Here is an 18,057-nt window from a genome sequence, read left to right as displayed (position 1 = left end):
CATGCAAAGAACTTGGAACAACTTGGAACCAGTCCTTAGCCCACTTGACCACTTCGACCGCTGGAAATTATTTATTTATTTATTTATTTATTTATTTATTTATTTATTTTTGTATTGTATTACAATTTGAATTCCATGGAGTGTTACGTTTGCACAGATGTCAGCCATAACAACGGCTAACTGGGCTTCCATCTTAACCAGAGTTTGAACACTGTTTGCAAACCATGGCTAAGAGGGAATCTTCCTAGCATTAGATGCAGTTAGTCAGTGAAGATGTAATAGCAAACCATGGCTAAAGCTGACAAGGTTAATGGCTGCTTACCTGGGAAGCAGCAGTTTGCAGCCTGGTGCAGCCACGGCCCAATGTGTGGGCCATCTTCGGCACAGCACGACCACTGGGGGATGTTAGAACCTCCCCCCATTGGCCATGTGGCTTGGCACCCAAACCCTTTCAAATGGGCCAATTAGGAGGCTGTGTGTGAGAGAGAGGTTGTGGCAACAGGCCTGGCTTCACTCAGGTCTATCCCTGTAGTATATATCCAGGCCGCAACCAGACCTCTGCAACTCAGATTGCCATGGGATTCCATCTTAAGTCTGAACATAGTTTGCAAACCATGGCTAAGAGGGAATTTTCCTAGCGTTAGCTAGTCAGAGTCAGTGAAGATGTACAGTGACGGGGGGAAAGTATTTGATCCCCTGCACATCAATCTCTGACTTTTGTCTTCTTGGTTTCTGGGGGCTTTCCTGATGTTATTCTATCTCTCACACCTACAATAAACCTACCATTAAAATTATGGACTGGTCATTTCTTCGTCAGAGGGCAAACAGGCAAAGTTAGCAGGGGATCAAATACTTCCCCCCCTCACTGTAACAGCAAACCATGGTTAAAGCTGACAAGATAATTTGCAATGGTTATGGAAGAAGGGAGCTGGATAGAGTGCACACAGAGAACACTGACTCCCAGTTTGCGCTCACATAATCATGGAATTGGAAGGAACCCAAATGGTAACCTGATCAACCCTGTGCAGTGCATGGGGTGTGCAGGGAGCCAGCAGCACTGGACCATTGGGTGAACTTGAGGAATGAAAGGAGAATAATGGTGGACAAAAGGGGTGCCTTGCTAGGCTTCACACCGGGAATTGTCCTTATTCAAGAATGCTCAAAAGGGGTATAAACCTGAGATGCAATGACAGCCATACCTGTATAGGAATTGGTCTTCAGAAGCACTGAATCTGAAAAGAAAGTGCACAATTTAGTAGGAAGCTACTGGGAAGCACAAAAGGATGGCATAGGAAGCTGTGTTCTACTTAGACGAATGACGTCCATCCAATGTAACAGTTGCTGGGAAAAGATCTCTAAGGTTTCAGACAGGGGGCAACTCCCAGTCCTACCTAGAGATGCTGGGACCTCCTGCATTCAAAGAAGATCTTCTAAGCACCAAACTATGGCCCTTCCCAAGCACTGGGACACTGTACTGAAAATATTTTTATGGGGGAACTGTTTTTAAATGTTTGCATTGTTTTTAATAGTTTTTCCACTTCCTTCTTGGGCTGCAAACTGTTCTATTTGTTTTGTAATTGCATATTTTACCCACCCTCTGACCCGGTGGTGAAGGGTGGGTAAGAAATGAGACAAAACAAATAAGCACAAGAGATCCCTGTGTTCAAGCCAGATAAAATGGGTGTCTGTAGCACCACATTGTAATATTAAGAACACAAGAATAGCCTGCTGGATCAGGCCAATGGCCCCATCTAGTCCGGCATCCTGTTCACATAGTGGCCTGTGGGAAACCTGCAAGCAGGATTCAAGCACAAGAGCACTCTCACCTCCTGCGAGTTCCAGCAACTGGTTTTCAGAAGCATTTCCTCCCTCCGACTGTAGAGGGCAGAGCATAGCCATCAATAGCCCTCTCCTCTTCCACGAATTTGTCTAATAATCTTTCAAGGCAATCTAGGTTGCTTGGCATCAACTGCCGCCTGTGGGAGAGATTTCGGCTTAACTGTGCTTTTGCACTCCTCTTGTGACTTCGTCCTTGGGCATCAGGGCTGGCTCTGCTCTGCTTTTCCTCCTCCTGTTCTTCCATCAGTCCATCCATCTGAGTGCATGGACAGGCAAGGCGGGTTTCTAGCCACTTGGTGCCAGAGTGGAGAGGCTCAATTTTTGTGTGTCCCTCCCCACCCCCCCGGACCTGCACCCTTGGTGGGGGCAACCTAACCAGCCCCTAGGTACAACCCTGACAAAGGCTCTAAATAAAATAATGGTAATGGTAATGATATAATGATGTTGATAAAAACCAACCTGTTCTCTCCTTACCGCGCTTAGGAAAGACTGTGAAGAGGGTTTCCATTCCAGCATGGATGTGATCGGCCACATGGCAATGAAGCAGCCATGTTCCAGGATTGCCAACCAGCATCTCCACCACTTCAAAGGTCCCAGGGAAGAGGTCCGCCACATCTGCTCTGTACGTCTTGCCACTCTGTCATGTGGGGAGGACCCAGAGAGCAAACATTACTTTGGAACAGGGAGGGCTGCCCCTGCAAAGCTACTGCTTGTACCAAGAAGAGCTGGGTTTCTGGGCCAGGAAAGTCGAATCATGTGACTTCTACCTATTAGGTAAGTTGTTTTTTTAAAAAAATGTAAATTTATTCTGCAGTCTTGTTGATTTTTGGGTAAAGGTAAAGGGACCCATGGGACGCGGGTGGCCAAGGATCAGAAGGTGGTGGTTTGAATCCCCACAACGGGGTGAGCTCCCGTTGCTCGGTCCCTGCTCCTGCCAACCTAGCAGTTCGAAAGTACGTCATAGTGCAAGTAGATAAATAGGTACCATTCCGGCGGGAAGGTAAACGGCATTTCTGTGCGCTGCTCTGGTTTGCCAGAAGCAGCTTAGTCATGCTGGCCACATGACCTGGAAGCTGTACACCAGCTCCCTCGGCTAATAAAGCGAGATGAGCGCCGCAACCCGAGAGTCGGCCACAACTGGACCTAATGGTCAGGATCCCTTTACCTTTAAAGGGACCCCTGACCTTTAAGTTTAGTCACTGACGACTCTGGGGTTGTGGCACTCATCTCGCTTTATTGGCCAAGGGAGCCGGCGTACAGCTTCCGGGTCATGTGGCCAGCATGACTAAGCCGCTTCTGGCGAACCAGAGCAGCGCACAGAAATGCCGTTTACCTTCCTGCCAGAGCGGTACCTATTTATCTACTTGCACTTTGACGTGCTTTCGAACTGCTAGGTTGGCAGGAGCTGGGACCGAGCAACGGGATCTCACCCCGTCGCGGGGATTCGAACCGCCAACCTTTTGATCAGCAAGCCCTAGGCTGTGTGGTTTAGACCACAGCGCCACCTGCATTTATTTGAGTTCAAATCCCCACTTGGCACTAAGCTCACTGAGTGTGACTTTGGGGGCCAGTCATTGCCTCCCAGCCTAACCTACACTACAAGGTTGTTGTGAGGATAAAATCAGGAGGGGGAGAACAATGTATGCCACCTTGGGGTATAAATGTGGGATTTAAAAAATAAAATAAAAAAGGTTGTCGCTCCCCCCGGCTTAAAAATAAAAAAGGTAAGTATCTCATTAGTTGCCTCTAGAAGCAACACAGGGATTGTCATAAGAACGTAAGAGCCCACAGCTGCATCAGGCCCATGGCCCATCTAGTCCAGTACCTTGTTCTCACAGTGGCCAACCACTGTGGGGAACCTGCAAGGAGGATCCAAGCACAAGAGCCACTCTCCCTTCCTTTATTTCCAGCATCCAGTATTCAGAAGCATGGCTGCCTCCAGAACTATGGAGGCAGAGCACAGCTGCTGTGGTCAATAGCCATGGATAGCCCTCTCCTCCATTAACTTGGCCAATCGTCCCTGGAGTCATCTTCCAGGTTGGTGGCCATCACTGCCTACTGTGGGAGTGAGTTCCACAGTCTGTGTGCTGCATAAACAAGGACTTTCCTGAATCTCCCAACATTCACCTTCACTGGGCATCCAGGAATTCTGGTGTTATGAAAACTTTTCTCTGTCCACTTTTCCTCCATGCCCTGTATAATTTAATAAATGCCTGTCATGTCACCTCTTGCTTGCTTTTTCTTTAAACAAAAACTTTTCATGTTAACTTCGGGGGAGGGGGTGAAGCTGAGAAGGACACTGACCCCACAGTTCTACATATACGGGCAGAGCACTGCATGGATTCATTGCATGGGAAAGCTCTGCTTTGTAACAGCAGACTGACATTACATAGCGTCATAAGGTTATTCAAGCAACAGCTTCAAATGCTTACCCGATAAATGAAGGTCTCAGCGTGGAAATGAACTGTGTGGATGTCAATCTCCTGGCCCATTCCCAGCAGGTACCAGTTCACCCAGTCTCCTTCATACATTGTCAGCCCAGGCAAGTTTGCATAGAGTTTACCATTGATGGCTAAGTGGGAGGAAGGAAGGAAGAAAAGGTCTGCTTATTGAATGAATGGAATCCACCCCTCTTTGGTTCATGAAATATTGCAAAATGATACTAGGGGGCACTGTTAGTTTTCCATGGGTTTATACAAGCAGTTGATTTCAGGAGGTTAAAGGTAAAGGTAAAGGTACCCCTGCCCGTACGGGCCAGTCTTGCCAGACTCTAGGGTTGTGTGCTCATCTCACTCTATAGGCCGGGAGCCAGCGCTGTCCGCAGACACTTCCGGGTCACGTGGCCAGAGTGACAAGCTGCATCAGGCGAGCCAGCGCAGCACACGGAACGCCGTTTACCTTCCCGCTGGTAAGCGGTCCCTATTTATCTACTTGCACCCAAAGGTGCTTTCAAACTGCTAGGTTGGCAGGCGCTGGGACCGAACGACGGGAGCGCACCCCGCCACGGGGATTCGAACCGCCGACCTTTCGATCGGCAAGTCCTAGGCTCTGAGGCTTTAACCCACAGCGCCACCCGCGTCCAGGAGGTTACACGCCTTGTAATGGCACAGAGCTGCTATCCATAAAGACGGTAGCAACTCACCTTGAAGCCTAAAAGTCAGAAAAGATTACAAGGTTTCAATGCATCCTAATAACTTACATTTTTTGTCCATCTTATACCCACAGGGGTACAGTTATTGACTGGGGCTGGTGGGAATTGTAGTCCAAAACAGTTATGGGGGCTACTAGGTTGGGGAAGGCTGAAATATTTGATCTTAAGATCCTCACTTCTGAGACACCAGGAACTGTTACAATCTCTTGGGATGCTTCTGTGGGTGGGATATCCCCCCCCACACACAATGGGATCTGGTTGACCACCCTATCTGGGAATAAAGAGGAACCTTCCTTAGGAAAGGTTGTCTAGAGACTCCAGTAACGGTTTTAGTTGCCTCTCCCTATAATGTAGCTAGGTAAAGGTAAAGGGACCCCTGACCATTAGGTCCAGTCGTGACCGACTCTGGGGTTGCGGCGCTCATCTCGCTTTACTGGCCGAGGGAGCCGGCGTACAGCTTCCGGGTCATGTGGCCAGCATGACTAAGCCGCTTCTGGCGAACCAGAGCAGCGCACGGAAACGCCATTTACCTTCCCGCCAGAGCAGTCCCTATTTATCTACTTGCACTTTGACATGTTTTCAAACTTCTAGGTTGGCAGGAGCAGGGACCGAGCAATGGGAGCTCACCCCGTCACGGGGATTCGAACCGCCAACCTTCTGATCAGCAAGCCCTAGGCTCAGTGGTTTAACCCACAGTGCCACCCGCATCCCATAATGTAGCTACATTACATTATATTACATTTATACCCCACCTTTCTTCCAAGAAGCTCAATGTGGTATACATGGGTTTATGTCTTCCTTTCCTATCCCCACAACAACCCTGTGAGGTAGGGTAGGCTGATAGACAGTGACTGGCCCAAGGTCACCCAGTGAGCTTCATGGCCGAGTGGGGACTAGAACACCAGTCTCCACGGTTTTAATCCAATACTCTTGACCACTATGCCACATCGACTTTCCCTCTCTTCTTTACAGAAGTCATCTCAGGTGCTTTGCTCCTGCGTGTCCTTCCTGCAACACCCCTGCTCTCCCTAGTGGCAGGGTTCAGAGGTTTGGGGTTGAGTTGGTCTGGTTTCATTAACATTATCAGTGGATTCTAACTTAGAAAGGGCATCTAAGGTACAGCCAAAAGTCAAATTCTAGCAACTTCTGAGTCTTTCACGGATTACTTCCAGGAACTAATCATGTGCAAATTGCTACACAGCAGGCTTTTTTCTTTCACAACTTAGCAACAATTAGAGAGAAAAGCTAATGGCTGAAAGTGGCAGGTTCTGAAGTCTGTGCTGCTGCACTTTTTCAATAAAAGGGCGCTCCCCTGTGAAGTCTGAGATCCTTCCTTAGTCCTCCCTCTTCAGAAGGTGTGTTTAATGGTCCTGAGTGCAGGGTGCTAAGCAACACCTTCTCGACTCTTGAAACATTGGGTGAGGGCACAAAGTGGAATTGAACCTTACACAAAACATTCTCCTGAGTTCTCTGCCCAGCTTCCCCAACACAACAGGTAGTTGGTGTGACCAACCTCATCACACCATAGTGCTGTGGGCCTCCCCCTCTACCCTCTGAACATCAGAAGAGCCTGCTGGACCAGGCCAACGATTCACCTACTCCAGCATCCTCTTCTCACAGTGCCCAACTGAATGCAAGCAGAATTTGAACACAAGTCCGCTTACCCGTTTTGGTGAGGAAGCATTGCAAGAAGGTAGAGGCTTCATCCGGCTCCCCATGAGGGAACTGGAACAGCGGTGCCCTTCTTGATAGGCAGTGGGGGCTTAAGCCCCCTTCGCCTATCAGGAACTGTATCCTAGCCTGTACTTGGCTTTGGCTACTGAGGATGCAGGCTAGGACATGGGCTGTGCCAGAGGGCAGAGCAGATGGAGCCGACAGTGGGCTTCCCTCAGATCCGCCCCTTGCCCATTTACCATATTTTTCAGTCTATAGGATACACCGGACCATAGGACGCACCGGACCATAGGAGGGGGAGAACAGGGGGAAAAAATCCCCCCCCTCTGCTCAGCGCCCCTTCAGCGAAGCGGCAGGAGAAATGGAGCCCCTTCCATTTCTCCTCCTGCTTCGCTGAAGGGGCGCTGCGCAGAGAGGGAAAACTGTGCAGCGCCTCTCCAGCAAGGCGAAGCCTGGAGAGCAAGAGGGATCGGTGTGCACCGACCCCTCCCACTCTCCAGGCTTCAGGCGGCTATCCGCAAGCCTTCGGAGTGCAGTGAGAACTCCCGCTGCTCTCTGAAGGCTTGCGGATAGCTGCCTGAAGCCCCCTGAGCGCAGCGGAAGTTCACGCTGCGCTGAGGGTGCTTCAGGCTTCAGGCGGCTATCCGCAAGCCTTCGGAGCGCAGCGCTGCGCTCCGAAGGCTTGCAGATAGCTGCCTGAAACCCCCAGAGCGCAGTGACAGTTCGCACTGTGCTCCGGGGGCTTCAGGCTTCTCCTTTTTAGCCACGGGGCTGGGGCTGGGGAAGCCCGAGCTTCCCCCGACCCCAGCCCCCAGAACAGGTCTGGGAGCGGCGGCAAGGTTGCAAGGGACCCCTGATCGTTAGGTCCAGTTGTGACTGACTCTGAGGTTGCGGCGCTCATCTCACTTTATAGGCCGAGGGAGCCAGCGTACAGCTTCCGGGTCATGTGGCCAGCATGACTAAGCTGCTTCTGGCAAACCAGAGCAGCACACGGAAACGCCGTTTACCTTCCCGCCGGAGCAGTATCTATTTATCTACTTGCACTTTGACATGCTTTCGAACTGCTAGGTTGGCAGGAGCAGGGACCGAGCAACGGGAGCTCACCCTGTCACAGGGATTCGAACTGCCGACCTTCTGATCGGCAAGCCCTAGGCTCTGTGGTTTAACCCACAGAGCCACCCGCGTCCCTTATTGGTCTCTTATTTGCATGGGTTGGGGTAGGGGAGCCCGATGCCTGGTCCTGCAAGAGCATCTCTCCCCTACCCTCCAGGGGCTTCAGAAGTATTGCTGCCTATCTTATAAATATTATAGTTATTGCTGCTGTTCTCATTTATTTATTACTTGCCCTTCAGCAGCAGGTCCCAAGACGGTTTGCTAAAGTTTAAACTGAAATACTGAAACCAGTTAACACAAATTACAGTCGTCAGAATAAGGTGGGTTCTGAAAACACATAACACCTTGGTTGAAAGGTGGTAGAGAGGTCCTTTTCTTTTCCCTACCCCCATAGCCTTTCCAGTGAGAAACCCAAATAAATAAATATGAACATTACTTTTGAAAAGATGGTAACAGTGGGAAATAGATGGCCCAGGTGTTGTTTTTTTTAATACAGACAATTCTAGGCGACACTTTGCAATCCAGGGCAAAGGCAGGCAGCCATGCAGGATGAAAAAGTAATAACACAAAGTCACCGTGCATTTTGTTGCTCTCCAGAAACTCTTCGTCCTCTCGGTGGGAATGAACCCAGTCCCCTTGGGCATACTTTTGCACATTCTCCTCCAGGTACCAGGACTGATTTTCATCAAAAATCAAGAAGAGGAGTGCAAACTCCTTGTTGACACCTTTCCTTCTACCATCTAAATCCAGCGTCCCTTTACGGCAGACCTTTAGGGGGCCAATGAGACCACTGAACACATCCTGGGGGTAAAAGGGCAGAGAAAAGTTGGGAAGGTTATCCTAGCATTTTTACTTACAGATTCCTGTTAGCTGGGGCAGCTTCTGGAACCAAAAGAATTCTCCTCCAAAGTACAGTCATACCTCGAGTTGAATGCGCTTCGGGTTGAGCGCGTTCGTGTTGCACTCTGCGGCAACCCGGAAGTAACGGAGCGTGTTACTTCCGGGTTTCGCCGCTCACGCATGCGCAGACGCTCAAAATGATGTCACGCGCAGGCGCAGAAGCGACGAAATGTGACCCGCACAGACGCAGATGCGCCGTCGCGTCTTGCGTTCCATTTGGGATGCGAATGGGGCTCCGGAACGGATCCCGTTCGCATCCCGAGGTACCTCTGTACATTCTACAGGCTACAACCAAGGATTTCTATAAACCAGGGTTTCCCAAACTGCCATACGTCTGGATTTTCCCAGACGTTACTGGGATTTCAAAGGTGGAATTGGCACCTGGGGGTGATTTCTGAAAGGTGGCACTTTGTCTTTTGTGTGTGTGTGTGTTTTTGTAAAATGAAAGCTTAACAGCTTTGGGATGTCCTGGTTTTTACTTTTTGAAATATGGCAACCCTATTGCCAGGAGTGAGGAATTCTCTCCCTCTCCCAATGGCGCCAAGAAGCAGGGAGGAAACAAGAAAGTTATTTCTTAAGATTTTTTTTGAGTCATCACAGTGAAAGATGAAGAATCCAGTCATTCCTCAATGATGGCATTGCTCGCACTGAGCTCCTCTCTCCTTCCCTTCTAGCAACAACACCTGCCTCTATGGCGTCCATCCATGGTCAACTGTCTCTGTGCCCTTTGTTCTGCACCCTTAACAAATGTCGCGTTTTGGGAGAAGGGTTGGTTATGCGGTCCAGTGACGTGTCCATCTCCTAACACCTTATAACTCTGCTGTTTTCCTCTCTCTAAGTTGTTGTTTTCCTGAAAGCCCTGATGTAATTCGAGACTGCCATCCTCTTCTCTGGGAGCTACAGGAGAGGGGGGGGGTGACCTTCACCATTCCTCCTCCTCTTCAGCCTTGTCCCTGAAACCTGTACAGTGAGCACAGGTCTTTGCTTGCACAGTGTAAGCTTAGTATGAATAAACATCCTGGTGGGGAGCTCCTTTGCATGGTGGTATAATCCTCTCACAAAAGCTAGAGAAAAACTGCAAACCTTTACAGGATCCACACTGGAATAGTAGATCCAAGAGACACAGGCAGAATCATTAGGTCCTGGGCCAGATCTTTCAGGAACATCCCACCGATAGGTGACAATTTCACCTGAGACAGAGACAGAGACAGACACAGACACAGAATTTATTATTATTATTATTATTATTATTAGAGAGAAATTGACATCTTTTTACTTCTGTTGGAATCTCAGCGACTTATTTATTTCATAATATTCATACTGTAAAGGTAAAGGGACCCCTGACCATTAGGTCCAGTTGTGAACGACTCTGGGGTTGCGGCACTCATCTTGCTTTACTGGCCGAGGGAGACGGCGTTTGTCCACAGACAGTTTTTCTGGGTCATGTGGCCAGCATGACTAAGCTGCTTCTGGCGAAATCAGAGCAGCGCATGGAAACGCCGTTTACCTTCCCGCTGCAGCGGTACCTATTTATCTACTTGCACTTTGATGTGCTTTCAAACTGCTAGGTTGGCAGGAGCTGGGACCGAGCAACAGGAACTCACCCTGTCACGGGGATTTGAACCACCGACCTTCTGATCAGCAAGCCCTAGGCTCAGTGGTTTAGACCACAGCACCACCCATGTCCCTTATACTGTACAGCGCTTAATTCTATTTTTAAAAAACACCTCAAAAGGGTTTGCAAAAAAAAAAGAAAAAGATAATACAATTACCAATGTGGAAAATTAACAATAATTTAAAATTTTTGAAAAGTTAAAATAACAATAGACTAGAAGAAGATTAAAACTTGTATCAGGTTTCTATACATATCTTACAATTAAGTCGTTTAAATATCCAGTTATGAAATGTTTCTTATTGAAAATCAAGGGCTTACCCACAATTACCTTTTGGCCCGCTCTTCCCAGGCACAGGCCTACACTTTAAAGCTCTGTATCTGAGCACCCCCCCTTCCTTTCCCTCTGGAGCATTCTCCATGATATGCCGCTCTCTAAAGGAGCGCACTGGCTCCTTTAATGGAAGGAAATGGCTCTTTGGGTTTTCTTTGGGTTGCCATTTGCTTCCATTGGGCTTTAAAGAGCAGGTTTTTACGGGGAAAGCTCAGGAGCAAAAAACCAAAACCAAAAAACCAAAAAACCAAAAACTTCCAAGGAAGGAGAGTCTATCACCTTCCAATGGGGTCCATTCCACAGCTGAACAGCTGTTGCTGTCAGAAAGTTCTTCCTGATGTTTCGTCGGAATCTCCTTTCTTGTCACTCGAGTCTATTGGTATGGGTCCCAGACTGTGCAAAATGATAGGGAGCCCACCCAGCCTCTAACCATACAGGTGCCTGAGGATGGACTCTAGGTGGTCTCTGTGAGCACTGCAGGTGATAGTTAATAAGAAGCTTGGCCACTATACATGACACAGGGGTCTAGACAAGGCAACTCACAGCAGAGGCCTAAGACTCACCAGGCATTGCTGCTTCTGAGCCTTTGTTGCTGTTCTTCTCCAGGACTCCATGGGCATGAAGGGAGTAAGGCCGTGTGGCGTTGTTCTTGAACACAATATTGAGGACGTCTCCCACTTCTGCCCAGATGAATGGACCTAGAGGCAAGGAGATGCTTTAGGGAACAAGCGCTGTTGGGACAGTGACTAGGAATGGATGAGAACAACATAAAAAGATGTACACTTGAAAGCAGTGCATTGAAAGCAATACGTAGGTGGCATAACAATGCTCATACAGTGATGTGCATGTGCTCATGCAGTAGCTGTGGCTATTGCTGGGTCAGTACAAAGAATTATCTCAATGTTTCCACAGCCCAAGCTATCGGAAGAAGTGGGTCTACTCAAGCCTGCCAAGACGTGCAGGGGGCATTGCTATACTAGGTTCAGAGTGAATTTGGGACCCAGACCCACCCTCCACTTGCTTGCTTCCCAAAGCAAGTCCCCACTCTCTAAGTAATGAGAGTTCTGAAGTGAAATATGCAAGCACTATTTTAACCTGCTGCTTTGGGAGAAAGCAACTCTCCAGACCTCAATGCAGGCCACGCCTCTCAGTTCTGCACAATCCTGCCTGCTTTTACCTGAGTGTGTTTGATTTAGCCTACTATACATGCCAACCTAGCAGTTCGAAAGCGCGTCAAAGTGCAAGTAGATAAATAGGTACCACCCTGGCGGGAAGGTAAGCGGTGTTTCTCTGCGCTGCTCTGGTTTGCCAGAAGCAGCTTAGTCATGCTGGCCACATGACCTGGAAGCTGTATGCCGGCTCCCTCGGCCAATAAAGCGAGATGAGCACTGCAACCCCAGAGTCAGTCACGACTGGACCTAACGGTCAGGGGCCCCTTTACCTTTACATGGGAATAGCTGGGGGGGCAGGGGGGGATAGTTGTCCCCCAAAATCAATAAAAATCAATATCAATAAAAATGCATAGCTAACTGAGGTTCTGTCACCCCAACAAAAGGCCTGCCCCCACCAAAATAAACCTTGCTATACACCCATGCATCTTCTTTGCAAACAATTTTAATTAGCTAAAACACTGAAAGGCAGGAGGAAGCTCACTTCTCCTGAATGAACTGGTTAGAGTGGTGCCTGAATATCTTGCTTCAGAATTCTCATTCTTCCAGGGGAAGAGGCTTTTACAAAAGGAAAGGAAAGCTACAAAAATGGGGAAACAAAGATCCCCCTGCTACAATTAATTAGCCAAGGAAAACCTGGCAAAATATCTTAATGATAAAACTTATGTATAAGAAACATGCAGCACTTATTTTACTCCTCAGATTAAGAACATAACCAATAAGAACCTCATCCTCCATTTATTATTGGCAGCTAGATTAGTGATCATAAAGATTTGGAAAACTTTAAATGCAAATCTTTTTGAAGGCTGAAGTTTGCAAGTATAGGACTTCATGCTTTTGGACAAACATTTCACAAAAGGAATATTGATCCAGTGCGATGGGAGGACTAACGCTTTCTATATATCCTTTTATTGGCTTTGTTAAGGCAATCAAACATGGTTTTCACTCTCAACAGACTCAAGGAAACTTATTGAGAGATACTTTCATTTGATTGTCTTTCTTGGAATGTTTAAAAATACAACCATCAGCTGCTATTTAGCTTTCTTTTCTGTACATCTACTAAGCCTCCTTCTCCTAGTATGGCTATATTTTGTTAATTGAAATTGAAAAACCAATTACCTAAAAAACCGAAGAAAAGAAAAATGCAATCTGAAATAATTAAGAAAACAAAATGTATTGCGAAGTTCTTACATTTCTGGATGACAATGTAAATGATGACATTTTTCCTTTTATTAATTGCCCCATAGAATTTTTTGTTATATTATCCTTTCCGCCTTCCACATCTCATGTTCTCTCCGCTCCCCCGCCTTTTCTAGTTAATTTGTTTTCTTTTTTCTTCTTAGAAAACAAGAATGCTTCATATATAATCGCTATGGCAATGAATTGCAATAATAACGTTAATAAAACCGTTTTTAAAAAGAAGAAGGAAATAGAAAAGCTGAGAGTCTGGGCCCCAGATTTGTTTTGTGCCTAGTACAGCTGTGCTCCCCTGCAATTATCGTCAGACCCATCTCTTCTGATGGCTTGCACTGTGACTAAGCTGCGGTAGTTATTTATACTGACCCAGCTATTTTCCCATGAGAGCGGGAAAGGCATGGGCAGAAAAGAGTGGGCATGGACAGAACAGCCCATAATAAGCAGCACATAATAAATTTCCATCACTACCCACAGTATGCTGAAGAGCCATGGAGAGGGAAAAGCAGAAAAAACTTATCAAAAGAACACAGCACTCCAGAGATACAGTCCACATTGACATCATGCCATTAAAGTTCTATTATACCAGTTTAAATAGTCAGTGGCTTCCCCAAAAGGATTATGGGAGCTGCATTATCAAACCACACTGGGAACTGTACCTCTGGGAGGGGAACAGGGGCTTCCTACCAACGTTAAGCACCCTTAACAAACTACAGCTCCCAGAATTTTTTTTTGGGGGGGGGGGTTGTCGTGACTGTTTGAAGTGGCATGGTGCTCAGATACTGCTTTAAATGTGTGTTGTGAATGTTGCCACAGAGAGACTCCCATCTACATTTGGAGAGGCATTACAATGGGGGAGAAGACCCTCGATTGCCTAGACATCCTCAGTTCTTACATTTATAATGGGAGTCTATTATGATGATAATTTGAAGTCCAAGGTACATCAGGCCCAGTGCTATTTTTCTTTTTTTTATGTAATAATTTTTATTAGTTTTCAGTTACAATAACCCAATAAAAGCCTTGTTGTCAATACCAATTTATAATACCAAATCATAATACAATTAATAATGCGAATTGTAATAATAATAATAATAATAATTTTAAAAATTAAAAAAAATATATTTATACCCCGCCCTCCCCGGCCAAAGCTGGGCTCAGGGCGGCTAACACCAGTAAAATTACAATAAAAACATAATAGGGGGGACCAATTTAAAATACAGGTTAAGGTACAATTTAAAAAGCAGCCTCATTTTAATGATAGCCCATAGACCAAAACCACAAGGGGAGGGAAACATAAGGGTCAGACTGAGTCCAAACCAAAGGCCAGGTGGAACAGCTCTGTCTTGCAGGCCCTGTGGAAAGATGTCAAGTCCCACAGGGCCCTAGTCTCTTGTGACAGAGCATTCCACCAAGTTGGGGCCAGTACTGAAAAGGCCCTGGCCCTAGTTGAGACCAATCTAACCACCTTGCGACTTGGGACCTCCAAAATGTTGTAATTTGTGGACCTTAAGGTCCTCGCGGGGCATACCAGGAGAGGCGGTCCCCTGCGTGCTAGAATTGATGATTTGATAATTTACTTTAACTCTGCATTCCAATTACACACCAGTCAGGATAACAAACCCTTATGCCTCCAGTGCTGTTTTTCTAGAAAAAGAGGTGCCAGAACTCACCACGAACACCCCCCTTGTTCTCTTAGAATGGCAATGGCACCCACCTAAGAGGTGCCAGAACTGGGTTTCGGTGAGCTCCAGCTGGAAAAAAAGCAGTGACCAGGCTTGGTTTACACATGCAGACATATGAAGTGTTAACAGAATGGCAGGGTTCTGAGGCCGGGGAATGCAATGTACCACCTCTGACCACAAGGCATCCTATTTTTTGAACACTCTCCTAGAGTATCAAACTAAACCAAACCATAAAAAACCCACCTCTTGTTAATTAGAAAACTGGTAAATCTAGCAACAATTTCCAGCGGTATAGCTGTGTTAGCCTATTGCTGTGAAAAACGAGAGAGTCCTGTAACACCTACTGCATTAAAATTCATTTGCAGAGAATGTTTTTACAAAGGGGCTGATTCATAAGTTATACCCCCACCTGCTGTCTGAAACAGTGCAGTGCACTCTACTGTCTCTAGCTTTCAAACATCTAACTCTGCTGCACGTGTAGACCAGGTCATCTGGATGGGTGTTCATTGTGGGATTTTTGTGCACATTTTTTTTCAGTGTCCATGCAATGCTGTTTTCATCAAAGTGACAATTGGCACCCCCCCCCGATGCATTTAATTTATATTCACCCTTTTCTATGGAAGTAAAAAAAAGTAAAAGCAAAAATAAGTAAAAAAGACCCCTGTAGCCAAAGGCCTGTTTCTGATTGTGCTATCTAACAAACTTGCTTGCAGGTTAAGCCCCAGACTTGCTCAAATGGAACACAGGAACAAAAGAAGATCCTGCTAGATCAGGTCAGTGGGCCATCTTTTAAACCCATCTAATTTGGTGGCCATCACTAACTCCTGGAGAAGTGAGAGGAGCAGCACCTACTTTGTGTACAATCCTTCTCCTTACCCAGGATCCCTAGGTGTTCCTCGCCATCCGTCCTGCTCTTTGGGGTCTTGAACGTCCCATTCGTGTATTCCCTGTATACTGCTTTTTTGTACCGGGAGCCAAGGAGTCCGTTCTTGCCACTCAGAAACACGTCGCTATACCTGTGAATGCTGAAGTTCCTTTGTGCGTTAATGATGCTCTGTTGGCATTAATAAAACAATAACACACATCTTGTCTGTGCTGGGCAGGTCATGGCTCTAGGGAATCTGGTTTCTGGAGATGTGAAGCCCGCTGAGAGGAAAGGCTTTGGGAGATGCCTGGAAAAGGCTTAGCATAGGGGGACCTTGGTACAGGTCAGCTATGAACTAGCAGGGGAACTAAAAGTGATAATATCCTGGTGCATGCCCTTGGTGTTGGTGGTGGAATGGTTTCATGATATCCCTCCAGCCAGGGATTTCAGGGCTGCATTCCCACATGAGCAACTTTAAAGGGGCCACATTTCAGGGATCAGCAGGGCCAGAGAGGCAAAAGTGGATGTGGCTAGAGCTAAAATGGCCAGAGCCGTCTTTTCCATTGGGATTACTGGCGCGTTGCGCCAGGGCGCTAGCTTCTCAGGGGCACCCCAGCGAGTGGGGAAGCTGCGTGGCTTTGCCGGCGGCCTCCCCTTTCCCTGCCCCCGCCACCTGCACCTCACCAACCACATGGCTGGCGGACATGCAGCTTCCTTCCCAAGTCCCTGTGGAGGAGAGCGATCCCCGCAGAGGCTTGGGAAAAGGTTGACAACTCTGTAAAACGCGGGGTGGGGCACCGGAGGGATCTTTGCACCACGGCCGGATATGCTTAAGACAGCCCTGAAAATGGATGTTGCTGTTATCTTTCTGCAATCAGCTGCGTTCTAGCTGTGCAAAAGTCGGAAGTTTTTACCCACCCACATGTCTCCCCAGCCTCTTTTCCGGCAAGTGGGAGGCATTCTGTTGAAGGACACTCAGGCAAAAGCACTCAGGTGTGTGTGGAACTGAGGGGGTGGTTGGAGCCCTGGCTGCTGAGGCCCAGAGAGGGCCTCCTTTGCCCCCCAGCCTTAGGTTCCCCACCTCTTTCCTTAGGCCACATTGCTGCAATCCGCACATTTAAAGCCTCAAAAATCTTCTGCCTTCCATATGGTGCTGCTGGGGAGCAATAGCAGGGCAAGAATTAGGAAGCATGTTAAAAGGCCAGAGGGCACGCCATCCCTTTTGTATGCAGATATTCAAGGTTTGGAATGGTCTGAAACACTAGGAAGACTGAAGAGGGCAAATGCCTGGGATTTCAGCAGGAGCAAGCAGCCAAGCTGGGAAGGGGCAAAGAAGAACAGGGGAAAGGAGAGGAATCTGCCTCATTTTAAACTAGGGAGCAGGAGGTGGGATGGGTGTGTGTGAAATGTGTCCCAGAATGTTATCAGGGGAGCGAGGAGGGTGGACTGTGATTCAGCCAAGCCTGGTTTTCTGGATCACTTGGGGTTAATACTCAGGAAGCACCCCTAATTCTTGCCTGTGTCTTTGTTCTAGTCTCTGAGGAACTATTGCGACTAACCACTCAATTCAGCCTGCATTTCCCAGGCTTAGAGAAACAGACATTCCTTGGGCTAACGATACCACACAGGCACCTTCATAGCTGTCTTATCGGCACCTGTAAGATATGTATTTTGTTTAGGCTAGCCTACCCATACATTTATGAAGTTGGTGTGAATTTCAATTTGTTTTTAGTTTATAGTCATTTTGATTTCCACATATACCCCCCTGAAAAATTCTTAGCTTAGAATCACTGAATTGTCGAGTTGGAAAGGGCTCCAAATTATTGCAGTTAATTCTTCTTTCTTATAATTTTATTGCTTTAGCTTTTTCATAAACAGCTTTGGGGTCCCCTGCCCCCCGAATAAAGCAGAATAGAATATTTTTTAATGAAATGAATAAAAATGAACAATATCACAACAATGATAACCGCCACAGCAACTGTGCTTAAAACACACTGCTGCTGTTGTTACTATTATTAATAAACTGGCCTGGAATGTATGTTTGAGTTCTTTGCCCCAAAGACTGTCAGATCAGGAGCTTCACAGACCCTGATATTTCAGGGCCCAAACCTGGGACGCAGGTGTGGGCCCCAGTGATGTCATGGGGGACAGGTCTTGGTGAAATCACTAAGTCTATGCAATAATTTGCAAAGACAGAGTCTAACTAGAAAAGGGGAGGGGGGAGAGGGGGAAGTGAAGATACCCTCAGAGAGTTTGTGCTGTGATTTTCAGCTGGCTCCTACTAGGCTGAAGGTGGCGCTGTGGGTTAAACCACAGAGCCTAGGACTTGCTGATCAGAAGGTTGGCGGTTCGAATCCCCGCGATGGGATGAGCTCCCGTTGCTCGGTCCCTGCTCCTGCCAACCTAGCAGTTCAAAAGCACGTCAAAGTGCAAGTAGATAAATAGGTACTGCTCTGGCGGGAAGGTAAACGGCGTTTCCGCCGACGTGACCCGGAAGCTGTACACCGGCTCCCTCAGCAAATAA

General features: G+C 47.4%; 1 protein-coding gene across 4 annotated transcripts in view; it reads right to left on the bottom strand.

Annotated features, from left to right (window-relative positions):
* Nucleotides 1–18,057, bottom strand: part of HEPH (hephaestin) — a 46,725-nt gene that overhangs the window by 596 nt on the left and 28,072 nt on the right. Inside the window, exons 14-20 of one of the 4 annotated variants that reach the window (XM_053374435.1) lie at nt 15,545–15,693; nt 11,187–11,321; nt 9,761–9,867; nt 8,353–8,578; nt 4,272–4,411; nt 2,299–2,476; nt 1,200–1,232 (exon numbers count right to left, since the gene is read on the bottom strand). In XM_053374435.1, coding sequence (XP_053230410.1) covers nt 1,200–1,232; nt 2,299–2,476; nt 4,272–4,411; nt 8,353–8,578; nt 9,761–9,867; nt 11,187–11,321; nt 15,545–15,693 — 968 coding nt within the window. The remainder of the gene's footprint in view (nt 1–1,199; nt 1,233–2,298; nt 2,477–4,271; nt 4,412–8,352; nt 8,579–9,760; nt 9,868–11,186; nt 11,322–15,544; nt 15,694–18,057) is intronic. The other 3 variants (XM_053374437.1, XM_053374436.1, XM_053374438.1) reach the window with 3 other exon arrangements.

Source organism: Podarcis raffonei, chromosome Z, assembly GCF_027172205.1.
Source record: "Podarcis raffonei isolate rPodRaf1 chromosome Z, rPodRaf1.pri, whole genome shotgun sequence".
Classification (NCBI taxonomy): domain Eukaryota; kingdom Metazoa; phylum Chordata; class Lepidosauria; order Squamata; family Lacertidae; genus Podarcis; species Podarcis raffonei.
The sequence above is the reverse complement of the archived record's forward strand: the minus strand, read 5'-3'. Positions and strand labels throughout refer to the sequence as shown.